The sequence below is a fragment of the Vulpes lagopus genome, chromosome X, assembly GCF_018345385.1.
Source record: "Vulpes lagopus strain Blue_001 chromosome X, ASM1834538v1, whole genome shotgun sequence".
NCBI classification, from domain to species: Eukaryota; Metazoa; Chordata; class Mammalia; order Carnivora; family Canidae; genus Vulpes; species Vulpes lagopus.
The window spans coordinates 40,564,357-40,585,827 of record NC_054848.1 but is presented as its reverse complement, the minus strand read 5'-3'; the positions used below and the strand labels follow the sequence as shown (position 1 = coordinate 40,585,827).

The window sequence follows — 21,471 nt, the reverse complement described above, 5'->3', positions numbered from 1 at the left end:
AAACTGAGATTTTAAAGTAAAAAAAAAAGTTCCTGGATGTCCTAACACCCTCTTCTATGTTATCTAACATGACCTTGGAATAAGTCACTATCATTTCTCAATTAGATTACAGCTATAGCCTCCCAGGTGGTCTCTCTGCTTCCCCCTTACTCAGAGTTACATTTTAAAGTGACCATGACATTATTCTGCTCTAAAACCTCCAGTAAAATATAATCTTTATCTTATTTGTAATTGTTCTAAAAATAACTAAGTTTTTCAGATTTTTATTTTCATTGAAGTATAGTTGACGTACAGTATTTTACTAGTTTCAGGTCTACAAAATAGTGATTCAACAATTATATACATTATAAAATGCTCACCAAAATAAGTGTGTTACCATCTGTCACCTTACAAAGTAATTACAATATTATTGAATATATTCCCTATGCTGTACTGCTTTTCATCTCTGTGACTTACTTACTTTATAAGTGGAAGTTTGTACCTCTTTATCCCATTAAAAATAACTTTTTTAAAAAGTTTTTTTTTCTGCGAGAGAGATGCATGACCAGGGGAAGGGATAGGGAGAAAGAGAGAGCATCTCCTGCTGAGCACAGAGCCTGACACGGGGTTCAACCTCACAACCCAAAGACCATGACCTGAGCCAAAATCAAGAGTAGGACGCTCAACTGACTGAGCCACTCATGCCTCCACAATAGTTTAAAGCATTAACAAAGCTATAACAAATTAACAAGGTATTTAAGTGTTTACAGCATATGTAATAATAAAATATATAACAACTATACAGGAATGGGAGGGAAGACTTGAGAATATAATGTTAAGTCCTTATATACAACAGGTAAAGTGTTATTCTTAGTGTATTTGAATTATTTAAACATGCATAGTGCAAAGCCTAAGGTGACCATTAAGTAGGTTTTAGAAAAAGTAGCAAAAATAATAGAGGAGATTAAATGGAATCATAAAACAATGTCTAATTAAACAGAAGAGGTAACAAGAAACAAAAGACAAATGGAAAAAAAGCAGCTAGCAAGATGGTAGATGCTTGCCAAGGCCTATCACAGTCAAATTTACAGAACACACAAACAAAATACCAAAAGCAAACAAAGACTAGAAAGAACTAGAGAACAACACCAGAAACACCAACTCTACAGGTAACATACTGGCATGAAATTCATATCTTTCAATAATCAATCTGAATGTAAATAGACTAGATGCTCCAATCAAAAGACATAGAGTGTCAGAAGGGATAAAAATAATCAAGATCCATCTATATGCTGCCTAGAAGAGATTCATTTTAGACCTGAAGATACCTGCAGATGGAAAGTGAAGAGATGGAGAACCATCTATCACGCTAATGGACGTCAAAACAAAGGTGAAATAGCCATACTTTTATTGGACAAACTAGATCTTTTTTTAAAAAAAATTTTTATTTCATTCATTCATTCATTCATTCATTCATTCATTCGAGACACACAGAGAGAAAGAGAGGCAGAGACATAGGCAGAGGGAGAAGCAGGCTCCATGCAGGAAGTCCGATGTGGGACTCGATTCCAGGACCCCGGGATCATGCCCCAAGCCAAAGGGAGACAGTCAACCGCTAAGCCACTCAGGTGTCCCAAAACTAGATCTTAAAACAAAGACTGTAACAAGTGATGAAGAAAGGCATTATACCATAATTAAGGGGTCTATCCATCAAGAAGATCTAACAATTGTAAATATACTCCCAACTTGAGAGAACCCAAATATATAAATTGACTAATAATAAACACAAAGAAACTCATTGATAATACAATAATAGTAGGGGACTTTAATACCGCACTTACAGCAATGGACAGATCTAAGCAGGAAATCAACAAGGAAACAATGGCTTTGAATGACAAACTAGACCAGATGGACTTAACAGATACATTCAGAACATTTCATCCTAAAGCAGCAGAATACACATTCTTTTCGAGTGCACATGGGACATTCTCCAGAAGAGACCACATGCTGGGTCACAAAAAAGCCCTCAACAAGTACAAAAAGGGGCACTTGGATGGCTCAGTTGGTTAAGCATCTGACTTGATTTCAGCTTAGGGCATGATCTCAGGGTCATGAGATTGAGCTCTGCATCAGACTCTGCATTGAGTGTGGAGCCTGCGTAAGATTCTCTCCCCCTCTGCCCACCCCCAACTCATGCACTCGCTCTCTCTCTCTCTCGCTCGCTCTCTCTCAAAAAAAAGAAAGTACAAAAAGATCAAGATCATACCATGCATCTTCTCAGAACACAATGCTATGAAACTTAAAGTCAACTACAAAAAAAATCTGGAAAAGACCTCAAATATCAAATACATGGAGGTTACAGAACATCCTACTAAAGAATGAATTGGTTAACTGGAAAATTAAAGAATAAATTTAAAAATACATGGAAACAAATGAAAATACAATAGACCAAAACCTTTGGGAGGCAGCAAAGGGGGGCCTAGGAGAGAAGTATATTGTAATACAGGCCTACCTCAAGAAACAAGAAAAGTCTCAAATACACAACTTAACCTTACACCTAAAGGAGCTAGAAAAAGAACAGCAAATAAGGCCTAAAGCTGGCATTAGAAGGAAAATAATGAAGATTAGAGCAGAAATAAAGGATATAGAAACAAAAAAACCCCAATAGAATGGATTCATGAAACTAACAGCTGGTTCTTCAAAAGAATTAATAAAATTGATAAATCCCTAGCCAGACTTATTGAAAAGAAAAGAGAAAGGACCCAAGTAGATAAAATCATGAATAAAAGAGGAGAGATCACAAGCAATACTGCAGATTACAATTATAAGAGAATACTATGAAAGATTATATGCCAACAAACTGGGCAACCTGAAAGAAATGGACAAATTCTTAGAAACTTATAAGCTACCAAAACTGAAACAGGAAGACAGAAAATTTGGACAGACCCATAACCAGCAAAGAAATTGAATCAGGAATCAAAAATCTCCCAATAACCAAAAGTCCTGGGCCAGATGGCTTCCCAGGGGAACTCTGCCAGACATTTAAAGAAGAGCTAATACCTATTCTTCTCAAACTGTTCCAAAAAATAGAAATGAAAGGAAAACTTCCAAATTTATACTATGAAGCCAGATCACCTTGATTCCAAAGCCAGACAAAGACTCCACTAAAAAGGAGAATTACAGGCCAATATCCCTGATGAACACGGATGGCAAAATTCTCAATAAAATACTAGCAAATTGAATTCAAGAGTACATAAAAAGAATTATTCATCATGATCAAGTGGGATTTATTCCAGAGTGGTTCAACTACAGGGTGGTTCAACATCCACAAACCAATCAACATGATATACCACATTAATAAAAGAAAAGAACCATATGATCCTGTCAATAGATGCAGAAAATGCATTTGGCAAAACACAGCATCCTTTCTTGATAAAATCCCTCAACAAAGTAGGGATAGAAGGAACATACTTTAGCATCATAAAGGCCATTATACGAAAGACCCACAGTTAACATCATCCTTAATGGGGAAAAACTGAGAGTCTTTCCCCTACAGACAGGAACTAGACAAGGATATCCACTCTCACCAATACTTCTTAACAAAGTACTAGAAGTCTTAGCCCCAGCAATTAGACAACAAAAAGAAAGAAAAGGCATCCAAAATAGCAAGGAAGTAAAACTTTCACTATTTGCAGATAACATGGTACTCTATGTAAAAAAAAAAACCCAAAAGACTCCACCAAAAAACTGCTAGAACTAAGACATGAATTCAGAGAAGTTGCAGGATATAAAATCAATGTGCAGAAATCTGTTGCATTTCTATACACCAATAATGAAGCAGCAGAAAAATAAATCAAGGAATTGATCCCATTTGCAATTGTCCCCAAAACAGTATGATACATAGGAATAAACCTGAGTAAATATGAAAGATCTGTACTCTGAAAACTACAGAACACTTCTGAAAGAAATTGAAGAGGACACAAAGAAATGGAAAAGCATTCCACGCTCATAGATTGGAAGAACAAACATTGTTAAAATGTCTGTACTACTGAAAGCAATCTACACATTTAATGCAATCCCTATCAAAATACCACCAGCATTTTTCACAGAGGTAGAACAAACAATCTTAAAATTTGTATGGAACCACAAAAGACGAATAGCCAAAGCATTTCTGAAAAAGAAAAAAACTGGAGGCATCACGATTCTGGATTTCAAGCTATATTACAAAGCTGTAGTCTTCAAGACAGTATGCTACTGGCACAAAAGCAGACACACAGATCAGTGGAGCAGAACAGAGAATCCAGAAATGGGCCCACAACTGTATGGTCAACTAATCTTCGACAAAGCAGGAAGGAATATCCAGTGGCAAAAAGATAGTCTCTTTAACAAATGTTGTTGGGAAAACTGGACAGCAACATGCAGAAGAATGAAACTGGACCACTTTCTTACACCACACACAAAAATAAATTCAAAATGCATGAAAGACCTAAATGTAAGACAGGAAACCATCAAAATCCTAGAGAAGAACACAGGTAGAAACCACTTTGACCTCAGCTGTAGCAATTTCTTACTTGACATGTCACCAGAGGCAAAGGACACAAAAGCAGAAATGAACTATTGGGACTTCATCAAGATAAAAAGCTTCTGCACAGTGAAGGAAACAATGAACAAAACTAAAAGGCAGCCTATGGAATGGGAAAAGATATTTCAGATATCTTCTCTTGACATATCTGATAAAGGGTTAGTATCCAAAGTCTATAAAGAACTTATGAAACTCAATACCCCCCAAAAATAGTCCAGTTAAGAAATGGGCAGAAGACATGAAAAGACACTTTTCTGAAGAAGATATCCAGATGGCTAAAAGACACATGAAAAGGTGCTCAACATCACTGATCATCAGGAAAATACAAATGAAAACCACAATGAGATACCACCTCACACCTGTCAGAGTGGCTAAAGCTAACAACACAAGAAACAAGCGTTGGTGAGGATGTGGAGAAAGGGGAACCCTCTTGCATTGCTGGGAATGCAAACTGGTGCAGCCACCCTGGTGAAGAGTATAGAGGTTCCTCAAAATGCTAAAAATAGAACTACTCTATGATCTGGCAATTGCACTACTAGGTTATTTACCCAAAGGATAAAAAAATACAGATTCAAAGGGATATATAAACTCTGATGTTTATAGCAGCATTATCAACAATAGCCAAACTATGGAGAGAACCCAAATGTCCAACGACTGATGAAAGGATAAAGAAGATGTGGTATATGAATACAATGGAATATTACTCAGCTATCAGAAAATGAAATCTTGCCATTTGCAATGATGTGGATGGAGCTAGAGTGTATAACACTAAGTGAAATAAGTCAATCAGAGAAAGACAAGTACCATACGATTGCATTCATATATGGAATTTAAAAAGAAAACAGATGAACATAAGGGATGAGGGAGAAAAGGAGAGAGGGAAACAAACCATAAAAGACTCCTAACAATAGAGAACAAACTGAGGGTTAATGGAGGGGAAATGGGTGGGGGATGGACTAGAAGGGTAATGGGTATTAAAGGAGGCACTTGTTATGATGAGCACTGGGTGTTGTATATAAGTGAAGAATCACTGATTTCTACCCCAGAAACCAATATTACATGGTATGTTAACCACAATTTAAATAAAAGAAAAGATGGCAGATGTTGATCCCAACTATATCCATCTCTTTTAATGTGAATGGTCTAAACACAGCTGTTAAAAAACAGATTGTTAGACTGAATTGAAAAGGAAGAATCAAGTATATCCTGTCTATAAAAACTTGCTTTAAAATGTGTGTGTAGTAAAAAAAAATAATAATAAAAAAATAAAATGTGTGTGTATGAGAGAAAGAGGGGAGGGTTAGAGGGAGATGGAGCGAATTTTTTTTTTAAGATTTTATTTATTTATTCATGAGAGATACAGAGAGAGAGGCAGAGACACAGGCAGAGGGAGAAGCAGGCTCCATGCAGGGAGCCTGATGTGGGACTTGATTCCAGGATTCCAAGGATTACGCTGTGGGCGGAAGGCAGATGCTAAACCGCTGAGCCACCCAGGATTCTCCAGACGGAGCAAATCTTAAGCAGGCTCTACACCCAGCATGGAGCCTGATGTACTGTCTATTCTCCCAACCCTGAGATCACGACTTGAACTAAAATCAAGAGTTGGAGGGTTAACCGATTAAGCCACCCAGGCACCCCAAAAAACTCACTTTAGATATAGACTTCAATCAATTAAGAGAAAAGGGATAAAGATATATATGAGACACTAAAGAACCAAATGAAAGCTAGAGTAGCTGTATTTCAGACAAAGTAGATTTCAGAACAAGAAAGATTATCAGAGACAAAGAGGGACATTACATAATGATAAAGGATTCTCCAAAAAGACATAACAATCCTAAATGTGTATGCATCTAACAACAGAGTTTGACAATTCACAAGACAAAATCTAACAGGATCTGACAAGAGAAATAGACAAATCCAGTTAATGTTGGAAACTTCAACACTCCTCTTTCATTAATTCACAGAAGTAGACAGAAAATCAGTAAAGAAATAGATGAACTGAACAGCACTATGAACCAAATTGACTTAGTGGACATTTATAGAATATTCCACCAAACAACAAAAAACCATTATACATTCTTCTCTCATGCAGACAGAATATTCACCAAGAGAGGCTATATGTAATTAAAGAAAATAGAAATCATACAATGTGCGCTTTTGGACCATAACAGCTTTAATTCAGAAATAATAGAAATACATCTGGACAATGTACAAGTGTTTGGAAATTAAACAATATATGTCTAAATCAATGAATCAAGTAAAAAGTCTCAAGGGAAACTAAAAAATATTCTGAACTATATCAGGGGTCAACACACTTTTCCCGTAAAGGGCTAGATAGGAAATATTTTAGGCTTTGTGGGCCATACAGTATGTACCACAACTAATCAACTTTGCTGTTACAGCACAAACAGAAAAGCACGATAGATAAAAGAATGATACAATAAAACTTAACTTATAAAACACACAGTATGCCATAGTTTACCAAAGCCTGAATTAAACAAAAATACATGTCAAAATTTGCAGGATGCAGTTAAAGAAGTGCCTAAAGGAACATTTTTTTTAAAGGAACATTTTTAACATTGAATACATATGCAGTTGATTCTCATTATTCACAGATTCCTTATTTGCAAATTTGCCAACTTGATAAAATTTATCTGTAATCCCAAAATGAATACTTGCAGTCTTCTCATGGTCATTCAGAGAGAAACACAGAGCAGCAAAAATTTAAGTTGCCTGACACACAGATTGCTGAAGCTGAACAAAGTGATCCTCTCTGCCTTCTTGTTTCAAGCCCTCATACTGTAAGCAGCATCCTTTTCACAGTTTTAGTGCCATGTTTTCCACATTTTGTGGGTTTTGTTGGTGGTTTTGCTATTTAAAATGGCCCCCAAACATAGTACAAAAGTGCTGTCTAATGTTCCTAATTTTAGAAAGGCTGATTTAGGCCAGAGTTAAGTGCTGTTTGCTGTGAGTTCAATGTTAATGAATCAAAAATATATACTGAATAAAATGTCTTTAAACAGAAACAAACAGGTGTGCCTGGGTAGCTTAGTAGGTTAAGCATCCGACTCTTGGTTTCAGCAGATCATGATTTCATAATTTCAGGTCATGATTTCATAATTTCCAAACACTTGACCTTCTTAAGGTCAAGACCTGAGTTGAGTTGGGCTCCTCACTCTGTGTGGAGTCTGCTTGAGATTCTTTACCCTTCTTTTCCCCTCCCTCTGTTCCTCTTTCCCCACCCTCCCACCCCCATACACACATGCTCTCTCTCTCTCTCTCTTAAATAAATAAATAGATAGAATATTTTTTAAAAAGAAAAAATAAACAGAAATAAACATACAAAAGATTATATATGGATTGACTCACAAAAATTTTATGACCAGAGACTTGTAGGAACTTAACCCCATTATTTCTCTTAGGAGCAGGAGCTCAGTACTCATTAATTCAGTCTTCACAGTGACATTACAGAACATAACTACTGTGAAAAGCAACTCTATTAGAAAAGAAGAAATATCTAAAATCAGTAACCTAATCTTAAAAAATTAGAGAAATTAGAGAAACAAAAAGAAATTAGAGAAACAAAAGCGAATCAAATGTAAAACAAGGAAGGAATAATAATTAGTTGAGCAGAAAATAATAACATTGAAAAGAGAGAAACAGAAAATGAAACAAAGAGCTGCTTCTTTGATATTATCAATAAAACAATAAACCTTTATTCAAGCTAATAGGAGAGGACTCAAATTACCAATAGCAGGAATATTAGTGGGACATTACTTACTACTGATCCCAAAAATGTTAATAGGAATAGAGAAATATTATAAACAACTCTACGTCCATAAATTTGGTATCTTAGATGAAATGACAGTTTCCTAAAAGACAAGTACTATCAAAATTTATTCAAAACGAAAAAGCCCTATAAGTAAATAATTTAATAAGTAAATTAAACTTACAGCCAAAAATCTTTCTCTCCAAATCTCCAAGCCTAGATGGTTTCATTGGTGAAGTCTACCACACATTTAAAAAAGAAGTGATATCAATACTCTAAAATTTATTCAAGATCTTAGAAGAGGAAAAGATATATCCCATCTCATTTTATGAGGCCAGCATTATCCTAGTATCAAAGCCAAACAAAGATATTACAAGAAAACTATAGACCAATGTCCCTCATGAACAAAGATGCAAAAATCTTCAAGAAAATATTAGCAAGTTGAATTTGGCAATATATTAAAGAGATAATATACCAGGATCAAGGGAGTTCATCTCAGGAATATAAGGCTGGTTCAACAGTTAAAATTAACAAGTCATTCACCAGATTAAATTATTAAATAATAAAAAAATTATCTCAGTAAATTCAGAAAAAAACATTCAACAAAATTCAACATCCATGAAAAATGAAAACTCAACAAACTAGGGATAGAATGAAACTCCCTTAGCCTAATAAAAGGTATATATAAGAATCCTATAACCAAAATAATTTTTTATGGTGAGATGCAACACCTGCACTCTGAAATCAGTAACAAGGCAAGAATGTCCTCTCCTCACTATTCTGTACATCATCATAGTGAAAGTTCTATCCAGCATAATAACTCAAAAAAAAGAAGGAAATATAAAAGTCATGTTAAAATGTACAGAGGAGGGGATCCCTGGGTGGCTGAGTGGTTTAGCGCCTGCCTTTGGCCCAGGGCGCGGATCGAGTCCTGGGAGTCCCAGGATCGAGTCCCACATCGGGCTCCTGGCATGGAGCCTGCTTCTCCCTCCTCCTGTGTCTCTGTCTCTGTCTCTCTCTCTCTCTCTCTGTCTATCATAAATAAATAAATAAATATTTTAAAAAAATGACAGAGGAACCAACCTAAAAGAACTATCAATGGCTAAAACCGGAACAGTTTGATAGTACTGGATTATAACTCAAAGAACAAAATGCATATTCATGAGTCTCTACTGATAGAAATAAATGACTGAGTAAGAGTAAATGGGGGAGGAGGGACAAATATTTCTTACAGAAGAATTCCAAATAATGTGAGTTGATACTCCCCCTCTCCAGGAGGTAGGTATAGCTTAATTCTCCTTGCCTTGAGTGTAAGCTGGTCTTAGTGACACAACTTCCAAAGAACAAAGTATGAAAAGGAAAAAGCAGGAACTTTACAGTGTTTGGGAAACCTGGCAGACACCACCTGAACCAAGTCACCAAGGTCAATGCCCCAAAGATAAGTCATGTTGATATCCTGTACCCCTGGATGTGATGTGATGTGATGTGATGTGATGTGATATGATGTGATGAGAAGGGCATTTCACCTCTTCTCCCAAAACCTCAATCTAACCAGAGAAAACATTAGACAAACCAAAACTGAGGTACATTCTACAAAACAACTTAGTAGTACTGTGAAAATATTTCAGGGTCATGAAAAACAGGAAAGACTAAGGGACTCTCACGGATTAGAGGAGATTAAAGAGACATGACAACTAGATGCAACGTGGGATTTTGGATTGAATTCTGGAACAGAAAAAGGATATAACTAGAAAAACTGGTGAAATTTGGATAATGACTATAGCTTAATAGTTTTTTTTACCAGTGTAAATTTCTTTGTTTTGATAAATGTACCATGGTTATACTAACATTAGGGGATGCTGGATAAAGGGTATATGGAAGCTTTCTGTCCTACCTTTGCGACTCTTCTGTAAAACTAAAATTATTCCAATATAAAAAGTTTATTTAAAAAAAAAACAACTGAGGGGCACCTGGCTGGCTCAGTCAATAGAGGATGTAACTCTTGATCATGGGGTCAGGGTTCAAGCCCCATGTTGGGCCTAGAGCTTACTTAAAAAAAAAAAACATGGGGTGTCTAGGCAACTCAGTCAGTTAAGCATCTTGGTTTCCGCTCAGGTAATGATCCCATGGGCTATGAGATCAAACCCCACGTTGGGCTCTGTGCTTAGCAGAGGATCTGCTTGAGAGTCTCTCTCTCTCTGAAATGAATATATAAATCTTTTTAAAAATACAGCTGAATGGGAGAACATATTTGTAAATCTTATATCTGGTAAGGGGTTAATATTTGAAATATATAAAGAATTCGTATAACTCAATAGGGAAAAAAACACCTAGGAAAAAAAAGCACCAAACAATCTATTAAAAAATGGGCAGAGGGGGTGCCTGGATAGCTCACTTGGTTAAGTGTCCAACTCTTGATCTTGGCTCAGGTCTTGATCTTATGGTTATGAGTTTGAGTCCCATGTTAGGCTCCACATCATGGAGCCCACTTAAAAAAACAGGCAGATGATATGAATAGACATTTTTCCAAAGAAGACATACAGGTACATGAAAGGTGCTCAACATCATTCATCATCAGGGAAATGAAAATCAAAACCATGATGAGATTGATCATCTCACACTTGTTAGAATAGCTACTATTGAAGAGATTAAAAAAAAACAAATGTTGGCGAGGATGTGGAAAAAAGGGAGACCTTGTACATTCTTAGCAGGAATGTAAATTGGTGCATCCACTATGAAAAACAGTATGGAAGCTCCTCAAAAAATTAAAAATAGAATTACAAATATGATCCAGCAATTCCACTTCTGGGTATTTATCTTAAGAAGATGAAAACACTAACCAGAAAAGATACATGTACTCTCATGACACTGCAGCATTATTTACAATAGGCAAAATATGGAAACAGCCATTGATATTCATGAATAGATAATGAAAATGTGGCATATTTACACACACAGACACACACACATGCACACACACAATGGAATAATATTCAACCATAAAAGGGAACTTTCCCATTTGCAACAACATGGATGGACCTTGAAGGCATAATGCTTGGTGAATTAAGTAGGAGAAAGACAAATTCTATATGATCTCATTTATATGTGGAATATGAAAAAGAAAAAAAACCCCTAAGCTTATACGTACAGAGAACAGAGTGGTAGTTGCCAGGAAGGTATAAAGTGAGGGGTGGGCAAAATGGGTGAAGGGGGTCAAAAGGCACAAATTTCCACTTATAAAATACATGTCATAAGGATATAACGCATAGCATAGTGACTATAGTTAATAATATTGTATCACATATTTGAAAGTTGCTAAGAGAGTAGACTGTAAAAGTCCTTATCATAAGAAAAAGAATTTTGTAACTACATATGGTGACAGATGTTAACTAGATTTATTGTGGTGATAATTTCACAATATACACAAATATTGAATCATTATGTTGTACATCTGAAATTAATAGGTTACATGTGACCTGTATTTCAAAAAATATCTAGTAGCTTCTCATCTCAGTCTAGAAGCCAAAGTATACAATGCCTACAAGGCCCTCTATCATTGGACTCTTTCACTATCTCAGACTTCATCTATGTTTACTGAATAAATGAAAGAATGACCCTCTAAAACAAAGGCATCCAAGTCTGACTAATCATCAGAACGATCTGGGGAACTTTTTATTTTTTTTATTTTTTTTTAAAGAATTTTATTTATTTATTCATGAGAGATACACACAGAGAGGCAGAGACACAGGCAGAGGCAGAGGGAGAAGCAGGCTCCATGCAGGGAGCCTGACGTGGGACTCGATCCCGGCTCTCCAGGATCACACCCCGGGCTTCAGGCGGCGCTACACTGCTGCGCCACCGGGGCTGCCCTGGGGAACTTTTTAAAATGCAGATCCCAAGGGTATATCTCAGAAATTTTTTAATCAGTCTTTCTGGGGTGGGAGATGGAAATTTATATTTTTCAAAGTACCCTAGATGGTTCTGAGGATTAGTTAAGTTTAGAAGATTCTCAAGATGGAAAACACAGTGAATTCTCTCATTAAGCAGACAAAAAGCTTTATTAATTGAAAGTAAATAACTATAACAGCTTTAACTGAAGAGGAAAATTTAGAGATTCTGAGGTACAAAGTACTTGAAATAAAAGTGAATTTTCAAAAGAAAAAGTCCACCCTTGGCTCAAAACAGTGGTTTAAAACTGGGAGCAGGGATGCCTGGGTGGCTCAGCGGTTGAGAGTCTGCCTTTGGCTCAGGGCATGATCCCGTGGTCCCGGGATTGAGTCCCACATCGGGCTCCCTGCATGGAGCCTGCTTCTCCCTCTGCCTATGTCTCTGCCTCTCTCTCTGTATCTCTTATGAATAAATAAATAAAATCTTAAAAAAAAACAAATAAAATAAAACTGGGAGCAATTTTGCCCCCCCCCCAGGGGGCATTTGGCAATACCTGAAACATTTTTGGTTATCATAACTAGGAGTGTGGTGTTTGCCACTGGCATCTGGGTGGTAGAAGCTAGGGATGCTGCTAAACATCCTAAAAAAGCATGGGACAGCCCCACCCCACATGATCATCTGTCCTAAAATGTCCATAGTGCTGAGGTTGAGAAACTCTCCTTAGAATGTCTGATGGCCACTTTTAGATAAGGACCCAATTGACCCAAGTCCTGCTAGAATATTTCCACTGACAGCCTGCTCATCATTCCATATCAGTCAATGCAATATTGGGCAGCTAAAAACTTTTCCCCTGTTTTTTATTTTGAAAAATCCCTAAAGTTAAGAAAAGTTGACAGAAAAACATAAATATCCATTTGCCCTTTACCTACGCCCATCAAATGTTAACATTTGGCCCCATTTGCTTTATCCCACACTATACTTGCTTTTTTTGTTTCACTGAGCCATTTGAAAGTAGCAAGACGACATGACACGTCAGCATGAGTCTCCTACATAACCACAATGCCATTATCATACCTAAGGATATTAACAGTAATTTCATGACTTCATCTTCACAAACTTCCCAAGTTTTCCCCAAAAACGTCTTACAGCTTTATAGTTCACCACATCCCAATCAGATGAAGGTTCATTCATTGTACTTAATTGTTATGTTTCTTTTAATCCATAATAGTCCCTCATCATTTTTGTTTGTTTTCCAGGACATTTATTGCCCTGGCCAGTTGTTTTGTGAAATGTCTTCTTTTTTGAATTTGAATCATCATGTTCTCATAGTGTCATTTAAAATGTCTCTAGATTTTCTTTCTTTCTGATAAACTAGAAGTCTTAGCTTGATTAGATTCAAATTAAGTATTTTGAGGAAGAACTCTTCATAGATGATGATATGTATTTCTTACTGAAAAACACAATGTCACACTGTCCTGCCTTCAGTGATCCTAAGTTTGATTGGAGTGATCACCAAGTCTCTGATGTAAAGGTTTTTTTAAAGATTCTATTTACTTATTTGAGAGAAAGAGAGGAAGAGAGAGCAGAGTGGGAGGAAGGGAGGGAGAGAGGGAAGGGCAGAGGGAGAAGCAGGATCCCTGCAGGGAGCCTGATGCAAGTGAGACTCGATCCTAGGACCCCAGGATCATGCCCTGAGCCATAGGCAGGTGGTCAACCACTGAGCCACCCAGGTGTCCCACAAATATCCTATTTCTTTTTTTTAAGATTTTATTTATTTATTCTTGAGAGAGAGAGAGAGAGAGAGAGAGAGAGAGAGAGAGAGAGAGGGAGGCAGAGACAGGCAGAGGGAGAAGCAGGCTCCATGCAGGGAGCCCGGCATGGGACTCGATCCTGGGTCTCCAGGATCACGCCCTGGGCTGAAGGCAGCGCCAAACCGCTGAGCTACCCAGGCTGCCCCAAATATCCTATTTCTTAGTAACTTTTACCCCAATAGTTTTAGCATCCACTGATAATCTTTACTGAATTAATTATTACCTTGGGGATTAGAAGATGGTGATTTTCAAAGTCTAATCATTCCTTCTACATTTATTAGCTCACAGTATTCTGTAAAGAGCAGAAGATCTTTCCTTTATTTCTTCCTCCTCCTTTTTTTTATCACTATGGATGCATGGATTTCTGTTGTTAAATCAATTCTCTTCATTATTCTTTGTTATACCTAAATTATCCCAAACTTGGCCAGTGGAAACAGATTTAAGCTTGTTCTTGTGACCTTTTGGCATGACCTCATTAGTCGTTGAGTACTTCCTATGGATATCTCTGGTTTTATAAATTTTTTTAAAAATTTTAAATTTATTTATTCATGAGAAACACACACAGAGAGAGGGGGGCAGAGACACAGGCAGAGGGAGAAGCAGGCTCCATGCAGGGAGCCCGATGTGGGACTCATCCCGGGTCTCCAGGATCACGCCCTGGGCTGCAGGCGGCACTAAACCGCTGAGCCACCCGGGCTGCCCTATCTCTGGTTTTAAAAGTTAATTATATGATGTTTATTTGCTGAAATTCCTGTAACATTGGCCCATTTATTTTAATTCTACTTTTTTTAGTTCTACTTTTACCTCTTCCATGTGGAATGCTGTGTTAAACACAGATATTATATTTGGGGTTGGAGCATTTCTATGAAACTACTCCACTAACATTACATGAGCACATAAATCATTAACTTAGACCTACTCATATACTCACTTCATCCCTAACCTCACACATTAGGATGTCCATTACACTTAATATTTGATTCAATTTCTGAAACCTCTTGAGAGTTTATTTTTTTAAATTTTATTTATTCATGAGAGACACACAAAGAGAGAGAGAGAGAGAGAGAGAGAGAGAGGCACAGACACAGGCAGAGGGAGAAGCAGGCTCCATTCCATGCAGGGAGCCCGATGTGGGACCGGACCCCGGGTCTCCAGGACCACACCCGGGACTGAAGGTGGCGCTAAGCCACTGAGCCACCCGGGCTGCCCTTCTTGAGAGTTTAAAGGCTTGTTTTCAAGGTTCCATCAGAATCCTCCCATTTCAAAACAGTTGTATCAAACAAGCCAGGACACTTGAAAAACTATAAAACACTGATGAAAGAAATTGAAGATGAAACCAACAAATGGAAAGATATGCCATGCTCATGGACTGGAAAAACCAATATTGTTAAAATATCCATATTACTCAAAGCAATCTACAGATTTAATGCAATCCCTCTATCAAAATACTAACATTTTTCACAGAAGAAGAACAAATAACCTTAAAATTTGTATGAAACCACAAAAGACACTGAATAGCCAAAGCAATCTTGAAAAAGAACATAACTGGAGATATCTCAATCTCAGATTTCAAGATATACTACAAAGCTGTAGGTAATCAAAATAGTGTGGTACTGGCACAAAAATAGATCAATAGAATAGAATCCAGAAATAAATCCACACATATATAGTCAACCAATCAATGCAAAGGAAGCAAGAACATACAATGGGGAAAAGAGTCTCTTCAACAAATGTTGCTGAGAAAACTGGACATTGAAAGAATGGAACTGGACCACTTTCCTACACCATACACAAAAATAAATTCAAAATGGATGAAAGACCTATATGTGAGACCTGAAACCGTAAAACTAATAGAAGACATAGGCTGTAATTTCCTTGACACTGGCCTCAGAAACTTTTTCTAGTCATGTCTCCTCAGACAAGAAAAATAAAAGCAATAAAGTTAAAAGGTAACCTACTGAATGGGAGAAGATACTTGAAAATGAATATCTGAGAGGGGGTTAATATCCAAAATATATAAAGCTCTTATGCAACTCAACAGCAAAAAAACAAATAATCCAATTAAAAATGGGCAGAGGACCTAAACAGAAATTTTCCCAAAGACATACAGCTGGCCAACAGACATGTGAAAAGATGCTCAACATCACTAATCTTCAGGGAAATGCAAATTAAAACCACAATGAGATATCACTTTATACCTGTCAGAATGGCTAAAATAGAAAACACAAGAAATAAAGTGCTGGTTAGCCAAATTATGGAAGCAAGCCATGTCCATCCATAGATGAATGGATAAAGAAGGTGTGGTGTGTGTGTGTGTGTGTGTGTGTGTGTGTGTATACACACACAATATACAATATATCCATATACACAATGGAATATTACTCAGCCATAAAAAAGAATGAAATCTTACCATTTGCAACATGGATAAAACTAGAAGGTATAGTACTAAGTGAAATAGGCCAGCCAGAAAGAAACAACTGCCATATGATTTTATTCATATGTAGCATTTAAGAAACAAAGAAAAAAAAGACAAAAAGCCAGACTCTTAAATACAGAAAACTGGTGGTTGCTAGAGAGGAGGTGTGTGGGGATGGAGGTCAAATAGATAAATGAGATTGAGAGTACACTTATCTTGGTGAGCACTGAGAAATGTATAGAATTGTTGGATCATTACATTGTATATCTGAAACTAATGTAATATTGTATGTTAATTATACCTCAATTAAAAAAGTACCAAGTCATAATTTCCAGTATATATTCTAGAGTAGATTTATGCACTGGGTTAGAGCAAGTCCCTCATACTGTTACAGTAACCACAAAGGTATATGAAATACTATATTAATGGCTGAGTCATAGCCAGCATTAGTTATTAAAATGATCCCAACAATCTTCCAATATTTTTTTAAGATTTATGTATATATTTTAGAGAGAGAGCAAGAGAGCGCGCACGTAGTGGGGCAAGGAGAGAGAAAGAATTTCAAGCAGACTCCCTGCTAAGCACAGAGCTAGACACGGGGCTCAATCTTACCACCTTGAGACTGTGAGCTGAAATTAAGAGTCTGACACTTAACTGACTGAGTCACCCAGGCGACCCTCCTCCAACATTTTCATATAGGTTTTGCAGTTATTACAACTTATACATAAAAAGCATATAAACGTAGATGTGCCATCTTTTTAGGGTATACTCAATCTGCACTGCATATTATTCTACATATTTGCTCAGGCAAATAAAGAGAAGCCTGATGAGCCTTGAGCAAACAATGTCCCTGTTCTGATGGATAAACAGAACTCTGTCCCCTAGAATCAGTATACCTTCAAATACACATAGGCAGGGATGCCTGGGTGGCCGTGGTTGAGCATCTGCTTTTGGCTCAGGGCGTGATCCCGGGTCCAGGGATCAAGTCCCGCATTGGGCTCCCTGCAGGGAGCCTGCTTCTCCCTCTGCCTATGTCTCTACCTCTCTTTCTGTGTCTCTCATGAATAAATAAAATAAAAAAAAATACATATAGGCAGACATAATATCCCTTCCAGAGGGCACATGAATTCCAGTTCCTCTGTTTGCAGATGTATTTCCAGTATTTGAAATTTGTTGGTGGTATTTGTCCATTGGGTAAAACAATTCTACTTATGGATGAGAAGTTAGTCAATCATATTAAATACATAAAAGAGTATACAATTTTATTTGTATTTCTTATTTTCTTTCCACTATGGTCAAAGCCCACTGAAAGCAGAAAGAATCCTTATAAAGTGCTTTGTAACTCTGGACAGGGGGAACGAAACAGTCACTCATTGTAGTACAATAATCAACAATAAAATAATTAAAATAACAACATATAATAATAATAAAATGTGACTTTCAAGTACTAAGATGACAAAATAGGAAAAAATCTAATGCCTGATTTCTAGTTAGTTATATAGGGATTTTTGAATGATGTGAAATTTTGACATTTTTGAATAGTCATAGGAAAAAAAACATAAAACAAACAAGAAAGAGAAGGCAATGTAACAGAAATGCCAATGGCAAGAGCAGATCTAATCACATGTCAAGAAGATAAGCACACAAGTACACCAATCGTTCAGAACATACCTTTGTTCAGAAGAGGAAGGAAGTCAGGTGCTTTTTCCCCAAAAACCCTTTGAGCATCCTCAGCTTTCATTGACACTTCCTTTGTCTGAACTAAGAAAAAGCCTTTACCAACCATCTGTGGAAAATAAAATTTCATTTAGATTTTAAAAATGAACTTCTGAGATTAAAACAATATATTTCTATTCTAGTATTTTTCTGTATAAAATATGACACAGCATGGTGATTTTTGTTTGAATCATCACTGTAATTCAAGGCGTTTGCTCTAACAAGTTTTCACATATACAAGATTTTTCCAGAAGGGTAGTTCTGGTTAAGAATTAGTGTGCAGTGCCTCATTTGTTTGGTGATACTTGTAAATGTCCAATAAGGAGAGAATGGTTAAGTAAGTAAACCAGGGTACATTCATCACATGATGAAATAGCATTGATCATTAAATATAACAAATCATAAAATGAAGAAAAGCTTATGTAATAATTTTGAAAAGCATGATACAAATGTATGTAGTATAGCACAATAGTGACAGACCACATTTACGGAGCCCTACTGTGTGCCAGGCAGTTTTATGCACTTTACATGTATAACACGTTTAACCCTCTCGTGAGGTAGGTACTACTATTACCCTCATTTTACAGGTGAGAAAATGAAGGCACAGAATGGTAGAGAAACTTACTCAAGGTCACACAATTATCAAGTAACAGAATTGTGATTTAAACCCAGTTAATCTCATTATAGACAAAATAAATGAAAAATTATTCCTAAAAAGACTATTCAAGATATAGTATGTTATAGATGATTTCTTTTGTTACGGATGATTTTTAAACTTATTTCTACTCTTCCTTATTTCTACAATTCTGTACAATAATAAGTACACATTAACTTTTAAAATAACAATGAAAGTAGTTTTTAAAAATGCCAAGTATTCACTTAATTTTTTTAGCAAAGCGTATTGGATTTTTCAGTATAAAAGTAACATATAGGGCACCTGGGTGGCTCAGTGGTTGAGCGCCTGCCTTTGGCTCAGGTTGTGGGATCAAGTCCCGCATCAGGCTCCCTGTGGGGAGCCTGCTTCTCCCTCTGCCTATGTCTCTGCCTCTCTCTGTGTGTCTCTCATGAATAAATAAAATCTTTTAAAACAAAGTAAAAAAATTAAATAAATAAAAGTAACATATATGTTCAACACAAAACACTTAAAAAATGAAAAAATAGAAACAAATATACCCAATGCCATTAGGGTATACTTCCATTTACCCTCCCAGTTTTATTTTTCCCCCATTACAGAAATAACACATGTTCATTGTAAAATCCATATAACTACAAAAAAGAAAAGAAAATCCTGCTCTTAATCCAATTCCTAAGAATAACCATAACTGTTAACATTTTAGTATATATAACTTTCCAGACTTAGATCTCTTAAAAAAATTCAGATACTTATATAATATTCTACAAATTTTCACTTACTTGACTGTGAATATTTCTCAGCTATTTCACTATAAAATCAGTTTTAATGGCTGATAGTATTTTCATCCTATGGCTATATTATCCCATACCATTCCATCAACTTGGATTCAAACTCAAATCCTTTTTCAGAGCCCTCAATGCTGCCTCAGAAAAAAGAAACATACATAAAAAAATAGCAGAAAATTGCATGAACATCATTGCCAGGTGATGACTGCAAAGTTACTTAAAATATCAGAAATAATCCTACATCTGTTCCTAATTTTCTAGATGGTTCAATACCTCTCATTTTATAGTCAGACATGTAAACTGACAAAAGATGATTAATTCAAAATACTGTTACCCAAAAACAAATAATAAATTACAAAACTTGATCTATTTTGATATCTCACTGTAGATATCTGGAGACTCATTTTTCATGAAAATTCTTCTACTTTGAAAGACCTGAAATAGCAGTAACTATCCAACTTTAATTATGCAATACACTACTTTCAAACAATTCAAACTACTTTTACTCTCTCTAATTTATCCTGTGGATGTCTGTGATGTAGCTAAGAGGAAGCAAGAAATCTGATTTAAAGTAAGGCCCAGTAACTTATCTTGATTCCCTTTGGAATGTGCTTTCTGGTTTATCCAGATTTTCTGGACTTCCTATCTCAAAAGACTATTATAATACAGTTAATTTATAAAAACAATGTGAAACAAAATTCTGTGATACTCCTAGGGTTTAACAAAGCCAAAGTTAGCAATCACAGTTCTAGTCAAAGCTGTCTTAAGGTATTTGGGTTATGGTATGAGACTGAAGTTTTGTGTGGTTCTTTCTTTTTCATCTCAGAATGAAGTAGCTTCTACACATATTTTCCTGGAAACTTGAGCTTCATTTTTTGGAAAAAATATGTAATCTCTCCCTTAATATGTAAGCCAGTGATCTTTTAGCATGTTTTGATACCCTCTTCACATGTAGTTGGCATTTTCTTCTTTTGGTTCTCTTGTCATTCCTTAATTCTATGCTTTCAAAGTTAGGTAGGGTAACTCCAACCAAGGGTTCCAGGGTTTTTCCTTGTAGGCTGAAGGGTATCTGCCTTGACTCCCTACACTTTCAGTCACATTCCTGTTTCACCAGGAATTCTCAGCTTTCCTTTACCACTGAGGTAGCAGATTAGCATCATGCTTAAGGACTGAGACTATGGTCTATAAAGCCAGACTGCCTGGATTGAAGTCATGGCTCTGCTGTTTACAAGCTGAATGACCTTTCGCAAGTTACTTACCTTCTCTGTGGCTCATTTTCTGTATCTGTAAAAAGGGGGAATAAATGGCACCTATTTCACAGGTTATTCTAAATTAAGTGAGTTACTTCATTTAAATACCTTTAAATGGCAAACACTATATAAATGTTAGATATTATTATTGCTGTTGTTGCATTTTTGTTTTAAATTATCTTGTAATCCAGAAGGACATCTAAAGAACATCATTCTTCCTGGTCATATTGCTTTCAAGTGCACACAATGCTGCCATTTCACACATCAGCTACCAAAAGCTAAAAGGTTAAGAACATCTGATGACTCATGAAGGAAGACTGTTTTTATGTTATTTTCTTTAAATATGCTATTTTATTCTTTATGTCTACTGCTCATTACCTACCAAAAAGGAGCTTAACCTGAATAATTACATTGTCTGAGAACTGTATGTAGATTTTTTTAAGTCACCATACAGTATAATGAAAATGCTGACTTCTCAGATCTTGGATTAACATGAGATTAGATAGCTCAAAGGCCAGAAGTACTGTTTCTTTATCTTCCCAGATTCATAGCATGTTTTTAGGAGATTTGGCATGAACAACAACAAAAAAATCACAGTCTTAAAATTATACTTTGGCTTCTGTTGTTTTGAAAACTAGATT

The 21,471-nt window shown here is 36.3% G+C and overlaps 1 protein-coding gene across 1 annotated transcript in view; it reads right to left on the bottom strand.

Annotated features, from left to right (window-relative positions):
- RP2 (RP2 activator of ARL3 GTPase) overlaps nt 1–21,471 on the bottom strand; it is a 56,772-nt gene that overhangs the window by 8,436 nt on the left and 26,865 nt on the right. The window contains exon 3 of the mRNA XM_041742112.1: nt 18,117–18,231. Within this exon, the coding sequence (XP_041598046.1) occupies nt 18,117–18,231 (115 nt within the window). The remainder of the gene's footprint in view (nt 1–18,116; nt 18,232–21,471) is intronic.